Raw genomic sequence first — 21,289 nt, 5'->3', positions numbered from 1 at the left:
AAAGACCAATGTCCCAGCTCAACGCAGTCAGGCAGGAGAAAATTCCTCTGTATTTGTGGGAGGATTAGCCTTTTTGTCCTCTTCAGGAAGAGCCCATGATTTAGTTAGAGTTCGAAGTTAGAAAAGACTGATGTCCCAGCCTGCAGCCAGGCAGGAGGAGCGTCTCCTTACTGGTGGGAGCACCAGTCTTCTTCTGCTCTGGCCTTCAACTGATTGGACAAGGCCCACCACACTAGGGAGGGCAATCTGCTTTCTCTTTCCACAGATTTAAATGTTAATCTCATCTGGGAACACAGACACACCAGAATAATGTTTGACTAAGAATGTCTGGTCCCCCCATGGCCAAGTCCAGTTGACATATAAACTTTACCACCACACACTGGCTGCAGAGAGACCCCAGACCCTGAAACTGGCAGGCAGGGCCCTGCATGAGCTGGTTGTCTTCTCTGTGCAGTTTGCTCATTCTTTCATTTGTTCACTGTTCACTCAACAAATACACGTGCAGAGGAAATGGAAGTGAAGGACTCTTCCCAGGGCATTTACTGCGCTGGCCATGGCCATGCAGTGGGGTCTCAGGTCGGCATTAGGTGCCCTTTTCTCCCGGTGCCCTCAATGAATATACATGCACTGCTTTTGAAATACGGGGGAATGTGTGTGTGTGTGTGTTTAAAAGAAAGACAGATGACCCAATTAAATCTTACTCTACAGCCCCATGATGTTTCGGACTCTGCCCCTGGTAAAGAATCCCACACCTCCTCCGTTGTGTAGACTGATGGGAGGGGAGGTTCACTGCTTCACAAGGGCGCCCACTGCACGTCCTTCGAGGCAGCAGTTCCTTGTCATTGGAGCTGATACACAGAGGCTGGGTTTCAAAATGACCCAGTTGTCTGTTACATTTTTACTCTTAGAATGATTTAGACACTTGTAAGATTTGCTTGAATCCACATTTGTTTGCAAGGCTCTGTTATGAGCCTTCGTGAGGGATTTCTTCACACATCCCTCCTCCTCTTCCTCATGCCCTTTCCTCCGATTATTGACTGTAAAGTGAAGATCAGCTGGCTCTACAATGAAGTCCTGTCCTCTCTCTTTCCCTGTAGTGCTTCACCGATACAGACACATTTTGGGACTGTGGCAGCCAGATATTGGGCCGTATGGAGGACTGCTGAACGTGGTGGTAAGTCCCAGAGCGTCGGGCCTGGGTTCTTGCAGACGGGACTGCGTCCTCCCTCCAGGGGGCAGGCCAGTGGTTCACAAAGACTCATTGGGCCAGATTTTATTTTCTAAACAAGCAGAGATTCATTTTAAGTGGCTCTTGGCTTCTGCCACATCCATGGACTTCGTGATGACGGGATGCCTTCCCCGGTCCCCGCCTCTTGGACACTGAGGGCCATCGGCCTTCACACCCCCGGGACACTCCAGTGTTGGTTTGTGCACTGGTTCGTTGCCCTAAATCAGGGGTCTGCAGGCTGAGCAAAGCAAAGGAGGCCGTGTGGGGCCCTCGGAGGCTGGCCCTAGACAGAAAGCCCATGCCAGGCCTGCTCCACCCGGGGACCAAGTGGCATAGGCTTGGTGTCATGGCAGGTGTCTGTCCCTTCTCTTCAGGTTTGCCCCCTGAGGTCTACAAGCAGCATTTTAACTTTACTTTATTCAGTCTTTATAGCTGGTCTCAGCAGGAGGGGCTGTTTGATACAAGCTCCTTGGTCGTAGCCAGGAGAAAAGTCTTCTGGTTTTAATTTTTATATGCTTCTTGGTCACTTGCCTAGAAGCATGTAAGAATAGCTGCTCATTTTTGGGTCCATTTGAGAAACTCAGATCTGACTTTTCTTGGGTTTAACTGGTGTTGGCGTCTAGCAGGATGCAGCCCTCGCCGGTGCTCTTGCCAGGCACGAGTGGTGCCTCTGGGACAGAAGCCGGGACCTGAGTGGGGCCATTGTACTTGCTGAGCTCTGGGCAGGGGCCTGGCCTCAATGTTGCCGTAGCTGATGGTGTAGGGAAAACACAGCCAGGTGCCCTTTGGCCGGCGCTGCACACGTGCTCGGCAGGCCAGAAGCCGAGTCCAGGGGACTGGCCGCAGCTCGTGTCACGGCTCGCGGATCTGCCTCGCTGTGGCCGTTGGGGTCCCCAGGGAGCCTCATTGTGGCCTCCCCCGAGCCAGGTTCACGTAGGCCACGGGGTGACTCTGGTTACTTCGTCACTCTGTATTTTGCTCACCAGGTGGGGTTTGGGCAGGGATAAATATTGCTTCATATTCTTTGTAATTTGGTGGAAACATCTGTTAAGAAACTTGCTTGACATTTGTTATGTTTAATATCACTGGGGAAGCCTTGCTTTTAGAACATTCTCACAGGGGCCAAGACAGACAGCTCCCAGCGTGGGCAGGTTCTTTCCTTTCTTTTAGTCGGGGAGGGTAATAATTGTTTGTCTTACTGGCAGTGAGTAATAGAGTTAAAAAAAAAAAAAAAAAAAAAAGGCTTCTGAAAGCAGGGGATAATTAGGGGAAAATGGAGCCCATGACAGAACACCGCCAATTGGCTCTTGTCTCAGATGGTTAGCGATTAAGTTCTCTCCTCTGTCGCTAGAGCCGAAACCTGTGGACCCAGGCTCCCCCAGGAAGGCAGGAGCGACTGCTGGGGCATCCCAACTGGGCTACAGAGGCCACCCCCTCCCCTCCACTGAGAACGTGCCTGGGGACTGCCCCCTCCTTTGACCTGATCACCACTTTTATCATTTGCCATTTTGAACCATACAAGGGTAGCGGGAATGGCAGGGTGAACGCCCACAGACGCCCACCTCCTGGACTCAGAGGTTGGCCGTAGTGCGCCAGGTTCACGGTGTCTGTCTCTGCCCCTTTGCCTTTGCTTTTCAGTATTTTAAAGCAAGTCCCAGGCCCGTGTCAGTTCATGTTTGTACTTCCGTGTGGGTCTCTAACCATGGGGGTGTTTCCCACGTTCCCACACATGTGAGGTCCTGACCACACCTCACAGCAGTGGCAGTAATTCCTGGATTACCTGAGACCCAGTCCACACCTGAGGCTTCCTGACCGTCTCAGAACCGCCTTCGACAGCCGGCTTGTTCACATGAGGATCTAACCAGGCCCTCGTGCTGCCTGGTTTGTTTTGCCTCCTGAGTCTCTTCTGTGGAAAGCAGCACCCCCGTTCTCGTCTGGTCAGTTGCCCTATTGGGTGTCGCACTTTCTGGATCATTCCTGCTTCTTTCTTATGTCTTTTAGCTTGTTCACCCGGCGCCTACCCACCCCCACTTCATAGCTGGAAGTCCTCTCTAAAAGGCTTGCTCGGATTCGGGGCTAACCACTATATTTTCTATTAAAATATTTAGTTACTTTTTCAGCTTTACTTAGGTATAATTGACAAAACTGTAAGATATATAAAATGTACATTGTGGTGATCTGATTTGATGTACGAGTACACAGTGGAAGGATTCTCCCGTCTACTTAATTAACGTACCCATCACCTCACATTTTTATTTTTTTTTGAGGGGTGGGGAGAGCACTGAGTTCTATTTCTTAGTAGATTTCAGTGATATAGCAGTGTTATCAACTTTAGTCACCATGTTTCATGTTGCGTAAACCACTTTTCGATTAACACACACTGGTGGGCGGGGCCGTGCTCGTCCTGCTGCGCTAGATGGGGCCCCAAGGTCCCCGCGGGACCGGAGTGTGGAGACGGGAATGGTCCTCGTGGTGATCTGGGGGGTGCAGATGCTGAGCCTCCGCCTCCCCCTCACCCGTGTGTGCACCTCTGCACAGGTGGATGGCTTGTTCATCATTGGCTGGATGTACCTGCCTCCCCACGACCCTCATGTGGACGACCCGATGCGGTTCAAGCCCTTGTTCCGAATCCACCTGATGGAGAGGAAGTCGGCCACGGTGGAGTGCATGTACGGCCACAGGGGGCCCCACAATGGCCACGTCCAGGTGAGCAGGCGGGGCAGCGTGTGCAGGTAAGGGGCTGGGTCTCCTCACTTCTTCCCGGGCCTGCTGCCAGCGGTTTGCCAGGGTCTTCCCAGCTGTGCACCGCGCCCACGCCGGTCAGCAGGAACGGGAAGCGGGCCCTGGCGTGGCCCTTCTGTGCGCTGTTTGTGCCGCTGTCGCTCCTCAGAGACTCACTTGCTGGAGCCTCCCCTGATTCTGCCTCTGCTTAGAACCAGTTGTGCTTCCAAGCGAGGTTCCTCACTGTTCCTTTTTCTCATCTTCGCAAGGGCATCAGCTTGGAACCAGACGTTCTGCTCTCGGATGTGGGCCTGGCAGGTGGCCAGCCCGCGAGCAAGCCTGTTCTCTGTCTCAGTAGGAGAGCGCCAGCCCCTTTGTGCTGCTCTCGGACGCCCCGGGGGACAGCGACGCCTGGCCCCCTGGGAGGGAAGCGTGTGCTCAGGGGGGTTCCAGCCTTCCTTCTTAGACCGACCGCGATCTGGCGGCCTCTGGGGCTCCTGTAGACGAGTGGGGTGCATGGGTGCGGGAGGGACTGGTGCACGCCTGCTGTGGTGGCGGTTAGGGGCTGACTCGTTACCCTTTCTCCTTGCTGTGGACACTCAAGGTCGTGAAGAAGGACGAGTTCTCCACCAAGTGCAACCAGACGGACCACCACAGGATGTCTGGTGGGAGGCAGGAGGTGAGGCCGGACCCTCCTGTCCTGCGGGGCAGCCGAGAGGGTGGGTGGTTTGAAGGGAGGGCCGCCTCCCGGGATCGTGCTGGCGCTGTGGGCGTGTGTGCTGGGCCCAGGTTCTGAGTCCCCACCGCCGCCAGGATGAACGGGCCGAGTAGAAACAGTCCTCTACCTGGTTCTCTGTCGCCCCTTTGACAAGAGGCCCGTGGGCGGTGGGGTCTCTTCCTGGATGTGAATTGCAGGGAGACCAGAGGCCTTTATTGGCATGAACCCCGTGGTGGAGGTTCCCAGGTCACAGCCAAGTGGTGGGTGAGCCTGCGTGAGTGTCTTTGGGTTTCATTTCCGCACAAGTAATCTCACATTGCCTTTGAGTTTTAGTTACACCACCATCTCGAAACATTCTTAGGAAAACCTCAGACCTTTAAATACAGGATGCTCATTGCAGCTTGCGTTTATTTGTCGGGTGCATCTCTTAGCGTTTCTGAGTCTGCTGGGTCCCTGGTAGCCAGGGGTCTGCGGGGAGACAGCGCAGATGGAGAGTACACACGTGCTGCTTGGAATCTGTTGAGGGTGAACGAGGCCCTTGTTTTCCCAAACGCATGGTATGTGAAGATGCTGGTAATGACATGCTTCCTTCCCTAATAACACTGTCATTCACGGTCTCACATACAACCACATACACATCAGTGGCTGCTCCAAGTCCACGTTTAAGTGAAACACGTCAACAACATATTTTCCAAGAATAGAACCTCCTCAGCTGTTGAGACCTTAAAAGGGCCGTGTCATGGATTTCTGGAAATACGCACTCTGGGATCAGAGAAAGTTCCTGTGAGCCAACTACCGTGTGTGGCCTCACCAATTTGGAGACGGAATGGTATTTTTTCTCATTGTGAGGGTAATAACATGCTCCTTGTGGAAACTAGAAAAACACCTAGAAGTTAAGGTGAGAATAAAATGCTTTGTTGGAATCCTGACTTTGGTGGTTAATTTGCATTTCTCTTGTGTCTGAGGCTAAGGTTAGTGTCCTGTGGTTCCTTTTCTGTGAAATCTGTGTTCATGTCCTTTGCCTGGTTCTGTTTGGTGGTGTTATGTTTCTAATTGATTTGTAGGAGCTTTCATCCTGGGAGGATGTGAACCCTTCAAGATACGAGGAAATATTTTTTCCTCCTTCATTCTTTTGTCTTTGTTTGATATGAGGTATGTTTTCACTTGTGGAATTTAGTTTTTAATTTTTATATTTGCAGATGTATCTGTCTTTTCCTTTTTTTTTTGGCCACACTGTGTGGCTTGCGGGATCTTAGCTCCCCGACCAGGGATCAAACCTGGGCTCTCGGTAGTGAAAGTGCAGAGTCCTAACCACTGGACCGCCAGGGAGTTCCCCTTCCTTAATAGCTTCTTAGTTTGATGTCATCTTAAAATCCTTTCCCCACTTTGAAATTATACTTACAGACGAGCTCGTGTTTTCATTTTCATGCATTTGTTTCCCACATTTATTGCTGGTTCTGTGGGTTTATTCTGTAGAGTGAGCTTCAGCCCGCCTTGGCTATAGTACAGGTACCCTTCAGTCACCCCAGCACTGGTGCTGAGTGATCCAGATTTTCTCTACGATTCAAAATGCCATCTTTGTCCTGTGCTGCCATCTGAATTTGATTTTCTTCAGGTAGATCTTGCACGTTTGTTGTAAAGCATCTGGTCTTTTGTTGCTGTTGTAAATGGACTCTTGGCTCTCGTATCTTTCAGCTGGTGATTTTATATATAAAAGCTGTTGCATATTAATTTTGTACCCACCCATCTTACTGAATTCTGTTTCATTTATGAGCATCTTTGAGTTGATTACCTTGAGTTTTCCAGGATAATACTGATTATCTGCAAATAATGACATTTCCTTCTTCCTTGACCCCTTGTGGTGAGGACAACACCCTTGTCTAGTGGTGGGTGTGGTTCACATGGTCCTGTCATGAGGCAGCAAGGTGGCCTTGGGGTCAAGATATACATTATTATGCTAGGGATGGAGCTGTTTATTCGTGTTTTATTAAGAGGGCTTTGTTTGTTTTAATTGAGAAATGATGTTGAATTTACCAGTTTTTTTGAGCATCTGTGGAAACCATCAGGTGATTTTTTTCCCCTTAATCTAGTAACGTGATGACTTACGTTAGTAGATTTCTAACCACTTCGAAGCCTTGAGAAGAGGTCTTGTTTGATCGTGGGGTACAGTTCTCTTTGCTCCTGGATGCTCTTTGATCCTGTTTTATTTAGGACTTCTTCATTGATGAACGGGCTTGGTCTAACATTTTTTGTGCTGTCTTTGGCTTTAGGAGCAGTCTTTCGCTGGCTTCTAGAACTGGGGAGCCTTTCTTTTCTCTCTAGGCCTCGGAATCATTTAATAGTGGACTTGGGACTCCTGCTGGGCTGGGGTGGGGAGATGCCGCGCGTCTGCAGGCAGAGCAGGGGCTGGGCTGCCTGAGGTGCCGAGGGATCCATCCTAGAGTCATGGGGGCAGGGGGCTTGCTGTCTGAGGCACGGTCGCTCTGTCCATCTCAGCTGCCCGGGGCCTCTTTGCTGGCTCCTTGTGCTCTGTCTCCCGTCTCCCTCCCTCTCGCCCTCCAAGGGGGGAGCTGGGGGACTGGGGGACGGGTTCTCCCATGGATTCCTGTGTCAGCCTGAAACATCTTCACTCTCTAGCTGAGCCTTTCAGACCCAGAGCATGGCTTCAGGCTCCAGGGGGAGAGGAGGAGCCGTGAGGTGGGCACTGCCGTGTGTCCTGACAGCTCTGAAGAAGAGGTGAAAGTCTCAGCCCCGGATTCCGGGCTCCTCTGTGCTCTGATGGTTGATAGTCACTAAAATTCTGGCCCACAGGGGTGCTTCCCAAGGGAACGGAGGACTCCTGGTGGCCTAGGAGGGTAGGAAGGTGCACGGGCCTTGTTTGTCACCGTCCCCAGGCAGAAGGCTGTCCTTGGTACCGTGGAGCGATGTGGAGATGCCCGCCCCAGCCCCTGCAGACCGTGCTGGCTGTGGTCCCTTCGCCAGCACCCAGGGCCAGCTCTGCATAAGCTGCGTCCTGAGGCCTTGCCAACCACCCCGCTCCCCGTCCCAGTCCCCAGTTCTGGGACTTCTGCCAGCTTTGTGCACCTTCCACGGCCACGTCCTGCGGCGGGATCTGGCCCCTCAGGACCGGGGTGTCCTGCTTGCTCCTTACGTGCCCCTCCTGGGGGCCCTCCCTGTGCTGCTCAAACTGCAGCTTCACCTCCTGGGCCTTTGAGAGCAGCTCAGGCCTTCGCCCGCCCGGACCCCGGCCGTGCGTCTGCTCTCTGGCTCCCGCGGCAGACGCTGCCTGCTCTTCTTCCTGGATGATGGCGTGGCTGAGCCACCATCTTCCCTCCCTGCCCCCTCCCGTCCAGGCCCTGCAGCCTGAGGCTTCTGGAAATCTGGGGTGGGGGGGTGGGGCTGTGAGGAGGAGCAGAGATAGGGAAGGGCGTGTGGCCTGGCCCTGCCTGGCCCTGCCTGCGGTGTGCTCGGCCCTGCGGAAAGGCTCTGGCGCTGGACTCCCCAGTTGCACACAAGTGGCTTTCATTTTGTTTTCCTTTTTCTTCTGTCCTTCCTCGCCACATGCCTGAAATGATACCTCGTCATCGTCAGCTACGAAATCCTCAGAGTCGGGAGGGAGAAGAGTGCTGACACAGCCCCACGGGGAGCGGCCTCCGCGCCCGTCCTCCATCATCCCTTCAAGTTTCCTTCAGCCTTTGTGATGTAATTGCAGTCTAACTATCTAACTTGGATAGTTTTTCTTTTTTTTTTTTAGCTTAACCGTTATTCCAGAAACATTTCCCAGTCTCATTAGAATTCTTTACAAACTTTTTTTTTTTTCGGCCATGCTGCGCAGCATGCGGGATCTTAGTTCCCTGACCAGGGATTGAACCCGCGCCCCCTGCATTGGAAGTGTGGAATCTTAACCACTGGACCTCCAGGAAAGTCCCTACAAACTTTATTTTTAATGCAGCGTTCCATCTGTCATCTGCTGCGATGTAATGACTGTAGGTGTGTGACCGTCCTGCAGTTGGACTTGGGGTTTGTGGTCAGATATTCCCCTGTTACCCTCCTGACCATGTGCCTCAGTGACTTAGCCTCTGGGAGCCTCAGCCCTTGTCTGTAAAACGGGGCCATGAGGTTACCTGCGGTGCCGAGTGATTCTGGAGGGTTGAGTAAGACGCTGCAGGTGAATGACTTAGTGCCAGGCCTGGTCGGAGCCGCCCAGGAGAGATGCCGGGCATTATTACTGTGACCCACTGCCTGAACTCTGCAAAAACGTTGTGGTTTTGGATTGTACAGAAATGGAATTGGGTAAAAGGCCCTGAAGATATTCCAGATTCTCTTTACATGCTGTCAGTTTGCTGGTCCCCGTTTACAGCCCACCAGGGCATGTGAGCCCCCTGCCTCACTGCGTTCCTGCCAGCCCTGGCATTGGCCCTGGCAGAGATGAGACCGGTTAGCACGTGGCCTTTGGTTAGGTTTAATTCTGCCACCTGCTAGCTGGGTGGCTCCGGAAAGGTCTGTTGACTTTTCCAAGCCCTAAACCTCTGTAGAACAGGGAAGATGTTAGCACCCAGCTCCTAGGCCGCTGTGCAGAGTGAAGCAGTGATGGGGCAGTGTTGGCCGTGGTGGACGAACCCTGGGTCCATAGTGGACTTACTCTTGTCTGATATGTTCTAGGCCCCTGTGTTTTTCCTTGTGGATACATATCTGGTAAGATAATTTCATAGTAAGCACATTTGTTCTGAGTAATTGGGTCTGCTTGGTAGTCTTAATGACTGATCTTCTCATGCAAAGTAAATAAGATTATGACTGTTCACAGGCCAGCTTCATGGTATTTAGCTCAAGTCTGATTATGCACCATGGCAACACTGAAATCACTACATTCTTTTACTTCCATTTTTATCTGTTATTTCTCTATTTGATTTTTTTTAAGGGCCTATCCTTCATGAGTTAAGCCACTTAAGTGGAAGATTTTGATTTGGGTGAAGTCTAATTTGTCAAGTTTTTTCCTTAGTGGTTATTGTTTTCTGTGTCTTAAAAAACTTTGCTTACCCTCCAATTGCAAAGAGAGTCTTTCTCTCTCTCTCTTTTCTTTTTAGAAGTTTGGTAGCTTCACTTTACTTTTCGGTCTGTGACCCATCTTGAATGGTTGCTGTGTGTGGTGTGAGGTGGGGATCGGGGCTCCTTTGCTCCCTGTGGTTGTGCAGTTGTTCGAGCACCATTTGTGTAAAAGACTTTCTTTCCCTGGGGGGTGGCTTGGACGCTGTGATCGGAAGTCCACTCCTGAGACACGTGGGTGTTGCCAGGCTCTCTCTCTCTCTTTCTCTTTTTTTTGGCTGCACGGCTTGCGGCATCTCAGTTCCCCGACCAGGGATCGAACCCAGGCCACGGCAGCAAAAGCCTGGAATGGTAACCATAGGCCACCAGGGAACTCCCTCCAGGCTCTCTCTTTAGTTCTGCCCTCTTGCTCAGGTACCATCTTGGTTACTGTCGTCTTGTAGTGGGTCACAGTGCACGCTAGTGTACATCCTCCAACCTTGTTCTCTTGCAAGATTGCTCTGGATGTTCCAAACGAATTCCAGAATCAGCTTGTCAGTTTCTACAGAAAGCATGGTGGGATTACAATTGGCCTGATATTGAGTCTGTAGATCAGTTTGAAGACAGTTGCTGACCTAATACCGAGTCTCCCAGTTCGCAGGTGCCTCTGCTCTGTAGGCCTCTTCCCCCGCCTTTCAGCAGCATCTAGTGGTTTTCGGAGTAGAGGTATCACGCATGTTTTGTAATGTTTATTCCTAAGTCCTATGTCTTTTGAGGCTGTTGTAAGTAGGATTTTTAAGTTTTTTTTTACTTTCCACTTTCGTGCTGCTAGTATACAAAAATTCAGTTAATTTTATATATTGACCTTGTAGTTCTAATAGTTGTTTATTTCAGTCACTAGTAATTTCTCTTCTTTGCCAGGGATTGGGCAGTAACATATTAAAGCAATTGACAGATTGTAGCTTTTTTTTTGTAAATTCCTTTTGCTTCTGTTTGTAGAGCTAATTCTATATATTCATTAGAAACACTGTGTTGAGTTAGGATCTCAGAGCTGTGGATTAGTTATGTTAAGTGTACAGAATGAAACTGTTAAGCACTAAATAGCCTTCATTGTTCGATTCCATAATGAATTATTGGGCTGTGCGAATGAGGTGTTTATAAAAGTTTTCTTTTTATAAATATACTTACTGAACATAACTGTGAAGGCACATTTTATTTTATTTTATTTAAAAAAATTTTTATTGAAGTATAGTTGATTTACAGTGTGGTGTTACAGTGTGGTGTACAAAGTGAATCAGTTATACATGTGCATATATCCACACTTTTTAAAATTCTTTTCCCATATATAGGTCATTACAGAGTATTGAGTAGAGTTCCCTGTGCTATACAGTAGATCCTTATTAGTTATCTATTTTATATATAGTAGTGTGTATATGTCAATCCCAGTGAAGGCACATTTTAAAAAGGAAAATCCACCTACACTCTCTGCCCCGCCTGTCCCTATCCTGTTCCTCACTGGTGGCTGCAGAAAGCAGTTCTGCTGACTCGGCCGGCATGGGGGTCTGCTGTGCCCACTCCCCCAGAAACCTGAGAACCAGGCTCAGTGTAGATGCCACCTGTGTGGGTGGCACAGAAGTGAGGCTTGCACAGCTGCCTCCTAGGCGCTCTCGACACGGGCTGCGGCCCCATCCTCCCCGAAGGACCCCCACGGTCCCCGCGCTTCCTTCCTGTTCAAGTCGGGGAAAGCAGGGACCAGAGCCACTGGTGCCATGCCTCAACAGGAAGGGAGGCCAGGAGCTGGGAGACCAAAGACACAGCAGCTCCCCTCCGTCCTGCCCGACCTCTGTCTTCATCCCATGCACCCAGCATCACAGCCTCTCCGAGCCCTAGTGTTGTGGCGGTTTTCGTGACCTGTGTTCTCTTGAAGGAATTCCGCACGTGGCTGAGGGAAGAATGGGGGCGGACGCTGGAGGACATTTTCCACGAGCACATGCAGGAGCTCATCCTGATGAAGTTCATCTACACCAGTCAGTATGAGTAAGTGCAGCCCCTCGCTGGGTGTGAGCAGCCTCTGTCTCAGGCACTGTGAACACGGTCTCTCTCCCGGTGTGTGCTGTGTGCACAGCCCCTCTCTGGGTACTGTGAACATGGTCCTTCCCTCGGGTACTGTGAACATGGTCCTTCCCTCAGGCACTGTGAACATGGTCTCTCTCCCGGTGGGTGCTGTGTGCACAGCCCCTCTCTCTGGGTACTGTGAACACGGTCTCTCTCCTGGTGGGTGCTGTGAACATGGTCCTTTTCTCAGGGTACTGTGAGCACACTCCCTGTCTCCTGGCCCACCTCGGTGTCCATTTTCTGTCTGTTGGATATCATCACCCACCAGCCGTGTGCTGTCACGGGCCTGGCCTGTGTGTTAGAGCCTCATAATTGCTTTCCCACGTCCACCTGTGGGGCCTCTTAGCCTCCTTGCTGCCATGCCCTTGCCTCCGGACCCTGTCCCATGGCCCCTGTTTAGCCCCTTTGCAGTCTCAGGGGTCCCTGCCCCAGGGTGATGGAGAAGGTGTGAGGTGTGCTGTGCACATGTGAGTTGGGGGGAGCGTAGCTCAGGAACGACGGGGTGCCCCTGCTCCCCACTGGCCTGGTGGAGAGCTAACCCTGGCTGCCCTGGGCCACCCTGCCCAGCCCGCCCTATGCAGCATGGCCGGAGGTGCATGAGCTCTGTACTCCTGCCCCTGCTCCCGTGCGGCTCTGTGGCCGAGCTCTCATGCTGCCCGCTCCCCCTGCAGCAACTGCCTGACCTACCGCCGCATCTATCTCCCGCCCAGCCACCCAGACGACCTGATCAGGCCTGGCCTCTTCAAGGGCACCTATGGCAGCCACGGCCTGGAGATCGTCATGCTCAGCTTCCACGGGAAGCATGCCAGGGGCACGAAGATCACGGTGAGTCCAGGGGCTGCTCTGGCAGGCCCAGCACCGTGTGGACCCCATCAGATGGGCGTGGCGTAGTGTGACTTGGGCCGCGCCCTGGCTGCTCAGTGTGGGCCCCGGACCTGGCACTGCTTCCCCGGGGAGCTTGCTGGGAACGCAGGCCCCACCCAGACCTGCTGATCCAGGGCCTGCCTTCCACAAGATCCCCCGGCGATTCTGGACGTTTCCAAGGCAGCCTTACCACACGGCTCTCAGCCCTGGCCACACCCTGGATCCCTGGGCAGGTGGAGGAGACACTGATGCTGGGGCCCCATCCCAGAGATTCTGATTCAATGGGGGTGGGCCGGGTGAGGGGCTTCAGGAGCTCCCTGGGTGACCCTGAGGTGCGGCCACGGTGGACACCCTCTGCATTAGCACTCCGGCCCCCGTGGCCCGTCCTGGCCTCAGCAGCTCGGGAACGCACTGGGAGGATTTCTGAGCTGAGTGGGGGTCCCGGATGACAGGCCCTCTGTCACCCGCTCTAGGGGCTGCTATTCACGTGCTCGCCTGTCGCTGTGCAGGTGTTGGGGGAGTCTCTGCGGAGGCACAGAGCAGGCCTCTTCCTGGTCCTCACAGGGCACTGCTCGCAGCTCTGTCGGCCGGGCTCCTTGTGGACGAGGGCCTGGGACCAGGCCGCGGGGCCTGGGCGTTCTCCCAGGTTCATGCTGGGGAGCTTTCGTGTTCCAGGCAGACAGTCTGGGCTGGCATTTCCGGCCTGCCCCCCATCTGACCGGGGAGGGTCCATGGACCTCTCCGGGCCTTGCACCTCTTCAGCTGTCACGCAGGCCGGCTCCCACCTGAGGTCTCTGGTTGCAGATGTGCCCGCGGGCCCTCCCAGGGTCGCTCTTGGGTGCTCTTGTCCCCTGTCCTCAGAGGTCCTTCACAGAAGGCTGCCTGCACTGGGCGCTGCTTTCTAAGGGCTTCTGAGATCTTCTGACTTGTGAGGGGTTGCCGCCAAATCAGTAGGAAGGCTGAGCGAGCGCCCTCGGGCGGAGGTGTGACCGGGGCTGGAGGCTGCGGTCTCTGAGCCTGCTGACCGCCGCCCGCTGGCTCCGCAGGGTGACCCCAACATCCCTGCTGGGCAGCAGACGGTAGAGATCGACCTCAGGCACCGCATCCACCTGCCCGACATTGAGAGCCTCCGCGACTTTAACGAGCTCTCACGCATCGTCCTGGAGGTGCGCGAGCAGGTGCGCCAGGAGCAGCAGCAGGAAGGTGGGCCCGAGGACGCCGAGGGCCTCGGCCGGCAGAGCCCCCAGCCCTGCGCGGAGCCACCCGCCGAGCAGGCCAAGGGGCCCGGGGATGGAGGGGCCGAGGCCGCGGCTGAGCCGCCCGCCCAGTCGGGGCAGGGGCAGCCGTTTGTGCTGCCGGTGGGCGTGAGCTCGAGGAATGAGGACTATCCCCGGACCTGCAGGATGTGGTAAGGATGCTGCGGGGCAGGCAGGACGGGGCTTCCCGGAGCGGGGCTCTGCCTGGCCAGCAGGGAGGTGGCCTGGGGTGGGGCCGACCCTGCGTTGGGGGCCCTGCACCGGTGGGGAAGCTCTGCTTACTTGGGCTGGGTCCCAGCTCGGGCCGAGCAAGACTGTGAGGCTCCTGTCCCCTCACCCCTCTGGGGGCCTCAGCTGCCAGGCAGGGGGCCTCCTCCCCAACGCCTCTCACCGCACAGCCGCTAAGGTCAAAGGTAGACAGGCAGACAGGTGAGACGTCGGGCGGTGCTGAAAGCAGGCCGTGGCGTCCCTCCCCGCGCGTCCCCTGGAAAGCCTGCTCAGAGCGTCCTGGACGACCTTGCAGGGAAGGCCTGTCCTGGGGTCTCACCGCCTCCTCATTTCTTCGTGTGGTTTCTCCCTGGCTCTAACAGCCTCCCCGCAGAGGCCGTGGGCCCCGGTCTGGGACAGAGCCTGCCCGCTGCTGCCAGCTCCTCGCTTGGCGTGCTGTTTGCACGGTCCTGTTTTAGAGATGCACGCCCTGCCCCAGTCCCCTGCACTCCAGGGCTGTTTAGTTTAATTACAGAGAATAAAATGAAAAATTCAGGTCCTTGGTCACACTGGTCATATTTCAAGTGCTCAGTAGCCACTCGTGTGTTGGACAGTGCAGGTCTAGAACATTCCATTGCCATAGAGAGTTCTCATGGACAGTCACCTCGGGGTTCATTGAGGGAGGAACCTGTCAGTCTCCTGACAGATTATTACAGCCGACTTGTCTCTGCCTTTGTCACGTTACGTGTGAAGGTTTCTTTCTTTACCTCTGGGCCATCTGCTGCCTCCCTTGCGCCCGCAGTGGTCTTCTTGGCTTTTCACATGTAGGTGGGTGCACGCCGAGCTCCCCAAAGGGAATTTAGGCGTCTGTGTGGACTTGATGGAAAAAATTCATTACATTTTCTCCATGTTAATACAGTGGTGATAAAAGAGGCTGAATTTGGGTTTTCTGGAGGGAGATGTACACATAGTGAATGTATGAATTTTTGAAAGGTCATAAAGGAAAAGGCTTTGTTATCCCTGGGAAGCTTGACAACTTTCAGCATCTCAGGGCCAGCTCAGAGCCCTCTGGCAGCGCCGGCCTGGAAGCTCTGGCCCAGCCCCCGGCTGTGTCACGGGATGGTCCTCCACCCGGTGCTAAACATCAGGGGCTCGGCCAGGAGGGGCACATGCGTTCTCTGGCACTGCCACAGTGCCTGCGCAGCACACGTCTCTGTGTATCTAAGCTTGGTGCCCCCCCGCTCCCGAAACTCTCTGAGCCACGGGCCCTCAGGCGCAGGGCTGCTGTCCCCCTCCCGCCAGGCGGAACCTCAGCATGGTGGGCGGAGGTGGGCATCCCATGCACCATTCCGCGCATTGGGAGGTTCAGGCCAGCCCCTAACTCCTCGTCACCTGTTCTTTGCAAGAAAGAAAGAAACATATTACAGCCTGAGTCTCAAAACTTGGCTGTAATGGGTATTTGAAAGTTCTGCTTCTGATTAATGTCAGTTGCATGCCGATAAATCGTTATTGATTACATTTGAGTTGTTCATACGTGGACCTAACTGTCCCAGGGATTGAGATTTCTGTTACCTGGGTCTGCATCATAAAGACATGTACTTTTGGATAGAGATACGAGGTGGGGCTGCCTGGGACCCTCGTCCTTTCGTTGGGTGAGCTGGTAGAGAGAGAGCAGTGGTCGGCGGGGTGAGCCCGACTGTGTGGGGTGAACGCCGGCCTCCCCGAAGGCGCAGGGCCCCACCTCTGTGCAGAGCTGCTGGCAGATGGTGGAAGTGGCCTGGAGGTGGAAGGGAGAATGTTCCAGAATGTCCAGGACCACGGGTGATGGGCTTGGGCCAGCACGTGCCTTCGAGGCCCCGCTCATCCCCTCTCCCCGCACTTTCCCTCTTGTCCTTGTTCAGTTTCTACGGCACGGGCCTCATCGCCGGCCACGGCTTCACCAGCCCCGAGCGCACCCCCGGGGTCTTCGTCCTGTTCGACGAGGATCGCTTTGGGTTCATCTGGCTGGAGCTGAAGTCCTTCAGCCTGTACAGCAGGGTCCAGGCTGCCTTCCGGAATGCGGACGCCCCGTCCCCGCAGGCCTTCGAGGAAATGCTCAAGAACATCCAGTCCCTTGCCTCCTGAGGGCCCGCTCCCCCGCGGCGGGCGGCCCGGGCTGGGAGGGCAGCGGCGTGCGCTCAGGAGACGCGGCCTCTGACTGGAACACCCACCTCCTTGTAGGAGCCTCGGCACGGCCTCCCCAGACGCTTTCCGCGGGCGCCCACATATCTGCCAGGAGCAAGGGGAAAGCTGAGCATGTCTGAAACAAACAACAGAACCAGAACCAACCGACTTAGAGGACGGGCTGCAGGGCATATAGGTGACTGAACTGCAGAAATTGGCCATTTTCTAGGGAAAACAAAATCCTCCTCCAGGGAGGTTCACAACGCGACAGAGTCTGTTGCCTCCAGCCGATGGAAGGCGTCATGGGTGAGGTGTGTGGGCTCCACCGTCCCCTCTGCAGGAGGTGAGCCAGAGGGCCTTGGTGACTTCGACGCAACCTGGGCGGGTGGGGGCACTGTGTGTGGAATATGAGCTCCAGGGAGTCGGGCTTGGGACCCACTTCTCTACCAACTTGCTTGGATTTTGGACAAAGGCATTTCACCCTGATCTCAGTTTCCAAATCAGTGAAATGGGGCCAATGATACGGGTCACTAGGGAACGCCACTGCAGGCCTTCCAGCAGCTCGGAGGCCCTGCGAGCACCACCCGACCCCGATCCCTGCGGTGCCGTGTGCCTGCCCGGCCTCTCTCAGGCTTTAGAACCTAGACCTTCACTGCAGCACTTCAGACAGGCATTCACTTAGTTCACGCCCTGCCCCTGCCCCGCACTCACTGGTGTCAGACCCTGAGCTGCAGCCGCTGGTCTCAGAACCAGGACAGGGCACCCTCTGAGATGACCTGCGTCTGTTCCTCCTGCTTGGTTTACACAGGTGCCGCTCTTGAGAGGGGCGAAGCAGCAGAAGGGGTTGTGCCAGGTGAGCGTGACGTCCCTTTGCGGGGGGGTGGGGGGGCTTTCTGGACGCTGCACGTAGGGAACGCACTTTGGAGACCAGGACCCTCGGGGAGCCTCCAGCATGCAGACCCTCGGCGCTGACCCTTCTGCTGGCATTGTCCCTGTGTCATGTTGACCCCTGCATTTGGGGACCCCTGTGAGCGCTGATCTTGCTGTCTCCTGAAGAGTGGAGCCCCATGTGCCTGTGCACAGACCTGCTGGAGTTCTGTTCAGCCCTCCCTCCAGGCTGCACTGCCTACCAGGGCGTGTGGCTTCCCGGGATGCACGGACTCTGTTCCTTCCCAGTTGCTCGTCCTTGTCGGCTGGACTCCGCTGAGCCCTCACACTGGGGGCAGGGGCCCCAGGGAAGGGGCAGCTTTGTGGTGCCTTCATGTAGAGACCAACCTGAGGTGTCCCATGAAACGTGGCCTGTGTCTCGTGATAGCGTTCTCCCTGACCGGCCCTTTTCTAAAATAACAACCCCCCACCACCCCCGCTTCAGCACATTTGGCGACTCTGGCCTTCCTTTGCTCCCAGAATCACAGAAGCAGCAAGCTCTGGGCATGGCCTTGAAACGCAGACTGGGCCTCCCCGGAGGCTCCGTGGGGCTGCCCTGGGCACGCCGGGCGCTGTCGGCCGTCTCATCCGAGGCACGGAGGCCCACCTCCCAGACCCTTCCAGCAGGACCCGGGGTTGGGTGGGGACGTGGTCACAGCTCCTGCGTCTCTCGAAGGACTGAGCCTTAGAGCTTGAGGCTCCTCCCTCCCTCTCACAACGCGGCTGTTCTTCTCTCGTGCCAAGCGTGGCCGTCCCCAACGGTGACAACTGGCCGCAAAGCCTTGAGGACCGTGAAAACGGAGGACAGCTGGGCTAGGCTGTTCCTCTCTAGGTTTCATCATTGTTTAAATAAAATCAAGAAAATGCGTATTTTACCCAGAGCTAAGGGACCGTCTCCGTCTGAGGCCCCCAGCGTTGTAAAGCGCACACAGATTGAAGATGAGCACTTCTGATTAAAAACCAGTCTCAAACTAAATGCTGTTCTGCCTCTAGTGTCTGGCCTACGCATGGTTTCCACTAACAGTGACTAAAATAACCCTGCTCTCTTGGCTGTGTTCACGTTGGCCTCTGTCTCTGGTGTCAGGCGGGGCCCCCGGGCCTGTGGGTGGAGTCTGTCTAGCTGGCAGTGGCCTGGGTGACGCCAGGCAGGTCAGCGGCAATGAAGGGTGAGGGCTTGCCATCCGCACAGCCGGTCGTGCAGAGGTCTCCCAGTCTGACCCGTGCTCAGCCAGCTCTTGATGTCAGTAGGTGAGGTGTAGGGACAGCGGCGGTTCTGTGCGCAAACCCGGCACTGGCCACTCCCCTTCCTGGCAGACGGTCAACCAGCTCAGGAGGGGAACTTCCAACCAGTTAACTTGTAGGCGAGGATTCAAAAAGGCTGATGTCGTTGTCCGAGGCCTAAAGGCAATTGGGCTTTTGAAAAAGCAGGTTCCAGTGGTGCACTCGACCCAGGTTAGGGGCTGGCAGCGTTCACGTGGGGCTTGAGCTGGGGGTGGTGGGTGGATCTCGGAGGGTCTTTGGATGTTTCCCATGGTTGGCACCGCCTTCACTGCCACTTTGCTGTCGTGAGGTTGGGGAAGGAAGCTCAGGTGCACCTCTGCGTACCTGGGCGGGCTCCACGCTCCGCTAGTCAATCGGAAATGATGTGATCGGAGATTTCAAACACGGGTCACTGGCGATTTTCCCTGTTGGGGCTGAGCGTTTTTTGGTGTGAGGCTGTGGGAAATGACCTTACTTTTGGGCCGTGGGACGTGGGCCCGGCCCCGGCTCCAATACAGTCCAGCTCACTGTGGCTGGTGCTCATGGCCACAGCTGCCCTGCTCCGCCCCTTGCCCCCTCCTGCCCCGACACCAGTCTGCTCAGTGCCAGGTGCCTGCGTCCCTGGCCAATGCGGAGGGCGGGGGAGTGCACAGCGGTCTAACGAGCTGCATTCCTGCTTCCGGCAGAACAAGCGCAGGGGTGCAGTTGTCCTGCCAGACTTTCTTACTGAGTTGTTTCCAGATGGCCAGACCCCTCCCTTAGCCAGCTGCCCTCTCTGCCCGACACCTTCAGGGCTGGTTGCAGTTTGCGGGTTGCCCAGGTTGCACAGCTGCTGCTGTGAGGTCACTTCAGTGCTTGTGAGCTGAGCTGAAGAGGATCAGAAACCTGCTCAGCCCTTTGTCATTCGGGGAATTTCCTAAGTTCCTTGTGACCACGGTGTCTTGAGTGTAGATTTGGAGCACCTGACTGTGACTCAGTAGCCGTGTCCTTTTGGATACTTTCAAGAATGCCTACGGGAATGTTCTCATATAACCCTCACCTGCCTTGAGGATAAGATGACCCAATTCATGGTCCACCCCAGTGTTAACGTAGGCTAACTTCTCTGTCTTTACTTTTGGGAGAAGATCTGAAGTGTAATTTGTAAGTTCTCAGAACAATTTAGAGAGAGAAGAAAGCCACAATGCCATCAGTTTGCCTGATGCTGTGCATGGGAACCATACGGAGCGGTGTCATTTACAGCTCGGTGGCCTGCAGGCCAGCCTTCCATGGGGCCAAGGTGACCAGCAGTGACACCTGAGGCTCGGACAGAAAGGCAGCCCCTCTTCTGGGTCCTTTCTGTGCTCCCCGGGAGACCAGCCAGAACATATGAAGGGATCAGAACATTTTGCTTTTTTAGCTTAATTCAGTACTTTTGGTTGTCGTTTGAGGTCATATAGCCCGCTTGGAGAAGAAAAACATTCATCCTGTTTGATCTTGAAACCCCACCCCCTGAGTGAGAAAGACAACAGTTGAGATGGAAGGAGTTGTGGTCGCTCTCAGGCATCCGTTCGGGCTTGCCGGGTGCGGCTGAGGCAGGGCCGGGACCCGAGGAAGCAGCTGCTGCGAGCCTGGGCCCCGGCTTGTGACCTGGACACGACAACCGTGCGGGGTTGTTTCTCCATAAAGCAGCTTCTGAAATCTTGTTGTGTGCTTTGTAATTTGTTTCTTTTGGGATGTGGTTCAGATGGAGGCTGGAGCCCTAAGCAACGTGGCCTATGGATGTGGGCAGGGGACGATCGTGGGAGGGGGCTGCGGGCCGAGGGAGGGGACTGGGGCACGGGTGGGGGGCCTCCCCAGGGGCCTGCGCTTTTCACACTTGATCTTGACAAAATTTTGATTTTCCCAGTTATGGAACGGAGTGGTGAGTGACCCCCGGGGAACCCAGACAACCGTGGGTCCCTGGATCCCTCCCTTTGACCCAGCGGACATGTGTCCCCCTCCCCAGCAAGGCAGCCCTGAGGGCAGGGCCGAAGTGGGTTTTCTTAGTCTGAAGTCTAAGTAAGTTGCTGTTTCTGAGAACAGAAGGGCAGGATAGATAGGGCAGGGGATGTGCTCAGCGACTGGGCGTACAGCTGAGGAGCTCATTTATGTATTAACCTGTTTACAAAAGTAATATTCTTGTGAAAAATTCAAATATTTTATGTAGGAAGTAAAAGTACCTCATGTTCCCATCCAGCTGGGCCTGGAGTCCTGAGAAGGGTTGGGGCTAGGTCCCCTCCCCCATCCGGGCCGTTGCATCACCCCCATCCCTGAAGGCACCGTGCTCGCCCTTCCCTGCGGCAGGAGGCCGCATTGGCGGCCCTGGGGAGCGAGCTCCCCTCCAGTCTGGGGTCCCTGTGACCGGGTCCCTTTGTAGCCCGACCTCTAGTGGGCACATAGAGTCGCTGCATGCTGCGTGACCCCAGCCAGCAAGGTGAAAACAACAAAGAAAGATACGCCACTTGGGTAAAGTTTTCAGACCTTTCCCCCCACTTTGACTTGAAAATCCATGAGTGATGGAAGGCCGCCTTTCAGGAAACTTGGGGGAGGGAGGGCTGGCAGCTCTGCCCCGCCCTGGGATGAACAGGTGCTTCTCAGGGAGCGGACTCGGAAGGAGGCAGCGGGTCACCCAGGACACCCATGGGGGGCCCTAGAGGCGGACCTGAGAAGCAGACCTGAGGTCCACCCGACAGTCCTGCTCTCGTGGCACGCACACGCATCCTCAGCCTAGGCCGAGCCCCAGACACAAGATCTTTTAGGGAAACCAGCCCCGCTGCTGCCTAGGCCCCT

General features: G+C 55.0%; 1 protein-coding gene across 6 annotated transcripts in view; it reads left to right on the top strand.

Moving 5' to 3' along the window:
• The window catches only part of FBXO31 (F-box protein 31), a 44,511-nt gene extending 24,334 nt beyond the window's left edge, over window positions 1-20,177 (top strand). For 3 of the 6 annotated variants that reach the window (XM_082436909.1, XM_082436910.1, XM_082436912.1), the window contains 7 exons: window positions 1,098-1,174; window positions 3,767-3,934; window positions 4,554-4,628; window positions 11,617-11,726; window positions 12,476-12,629; window positions 13,715-14,076; window positions 16,033-16,400. In XM_082436909.1, the coding sequence (XP_082293035.1) occupies window positions 1,098-1,174; window positions 3,767-3,934; window positions 4,554-4,628; window positions 11,617-11,726; window positions 12,476-12,629; window positions 13,715-14,076; window positions 16,033-16,255 (1,169 nt within the window). In that variant the 3' untranslated portion in view covers window positions 16,256-16,400. Of the gene's footprint in view, window positions 1-1,097; window positions 1,175-3,766; window positions 3,935-4,553; window positions 4,629-11,616; window positions 11,727-12,475; window positions 12,630-13,714; window positions 14,077-16,032; window positions 18,198-19,908 lie in introns of those variants that run through there. The other 3 variants (XR_014256647.1, XR_014256648.1, XM_082436911.1) reach the window with 3 other exon arrangements.
• The last annotated feature ends 1,112 nt before the right edge of the window (window positions 20,178-21,289 follow it).

The sequence above is a fragment of the Balaenoptera physalus genome (assembly GCF_965194825.1).
Source record: "Balaenoptera physalus genome assembly, chromosome: 19".
Classification (NCBI taxonomy): Eukaryota; Metazoa; Chordata; class Mammalia; order Artiodactyla; family Balaenopteridae; genus Balaenoptera; species Balaenoptera physalus.
Note: the sequence above shows the minus strand (reverse complement) of the source record. Positions and strands in the feature narration are given on the sequence as shown.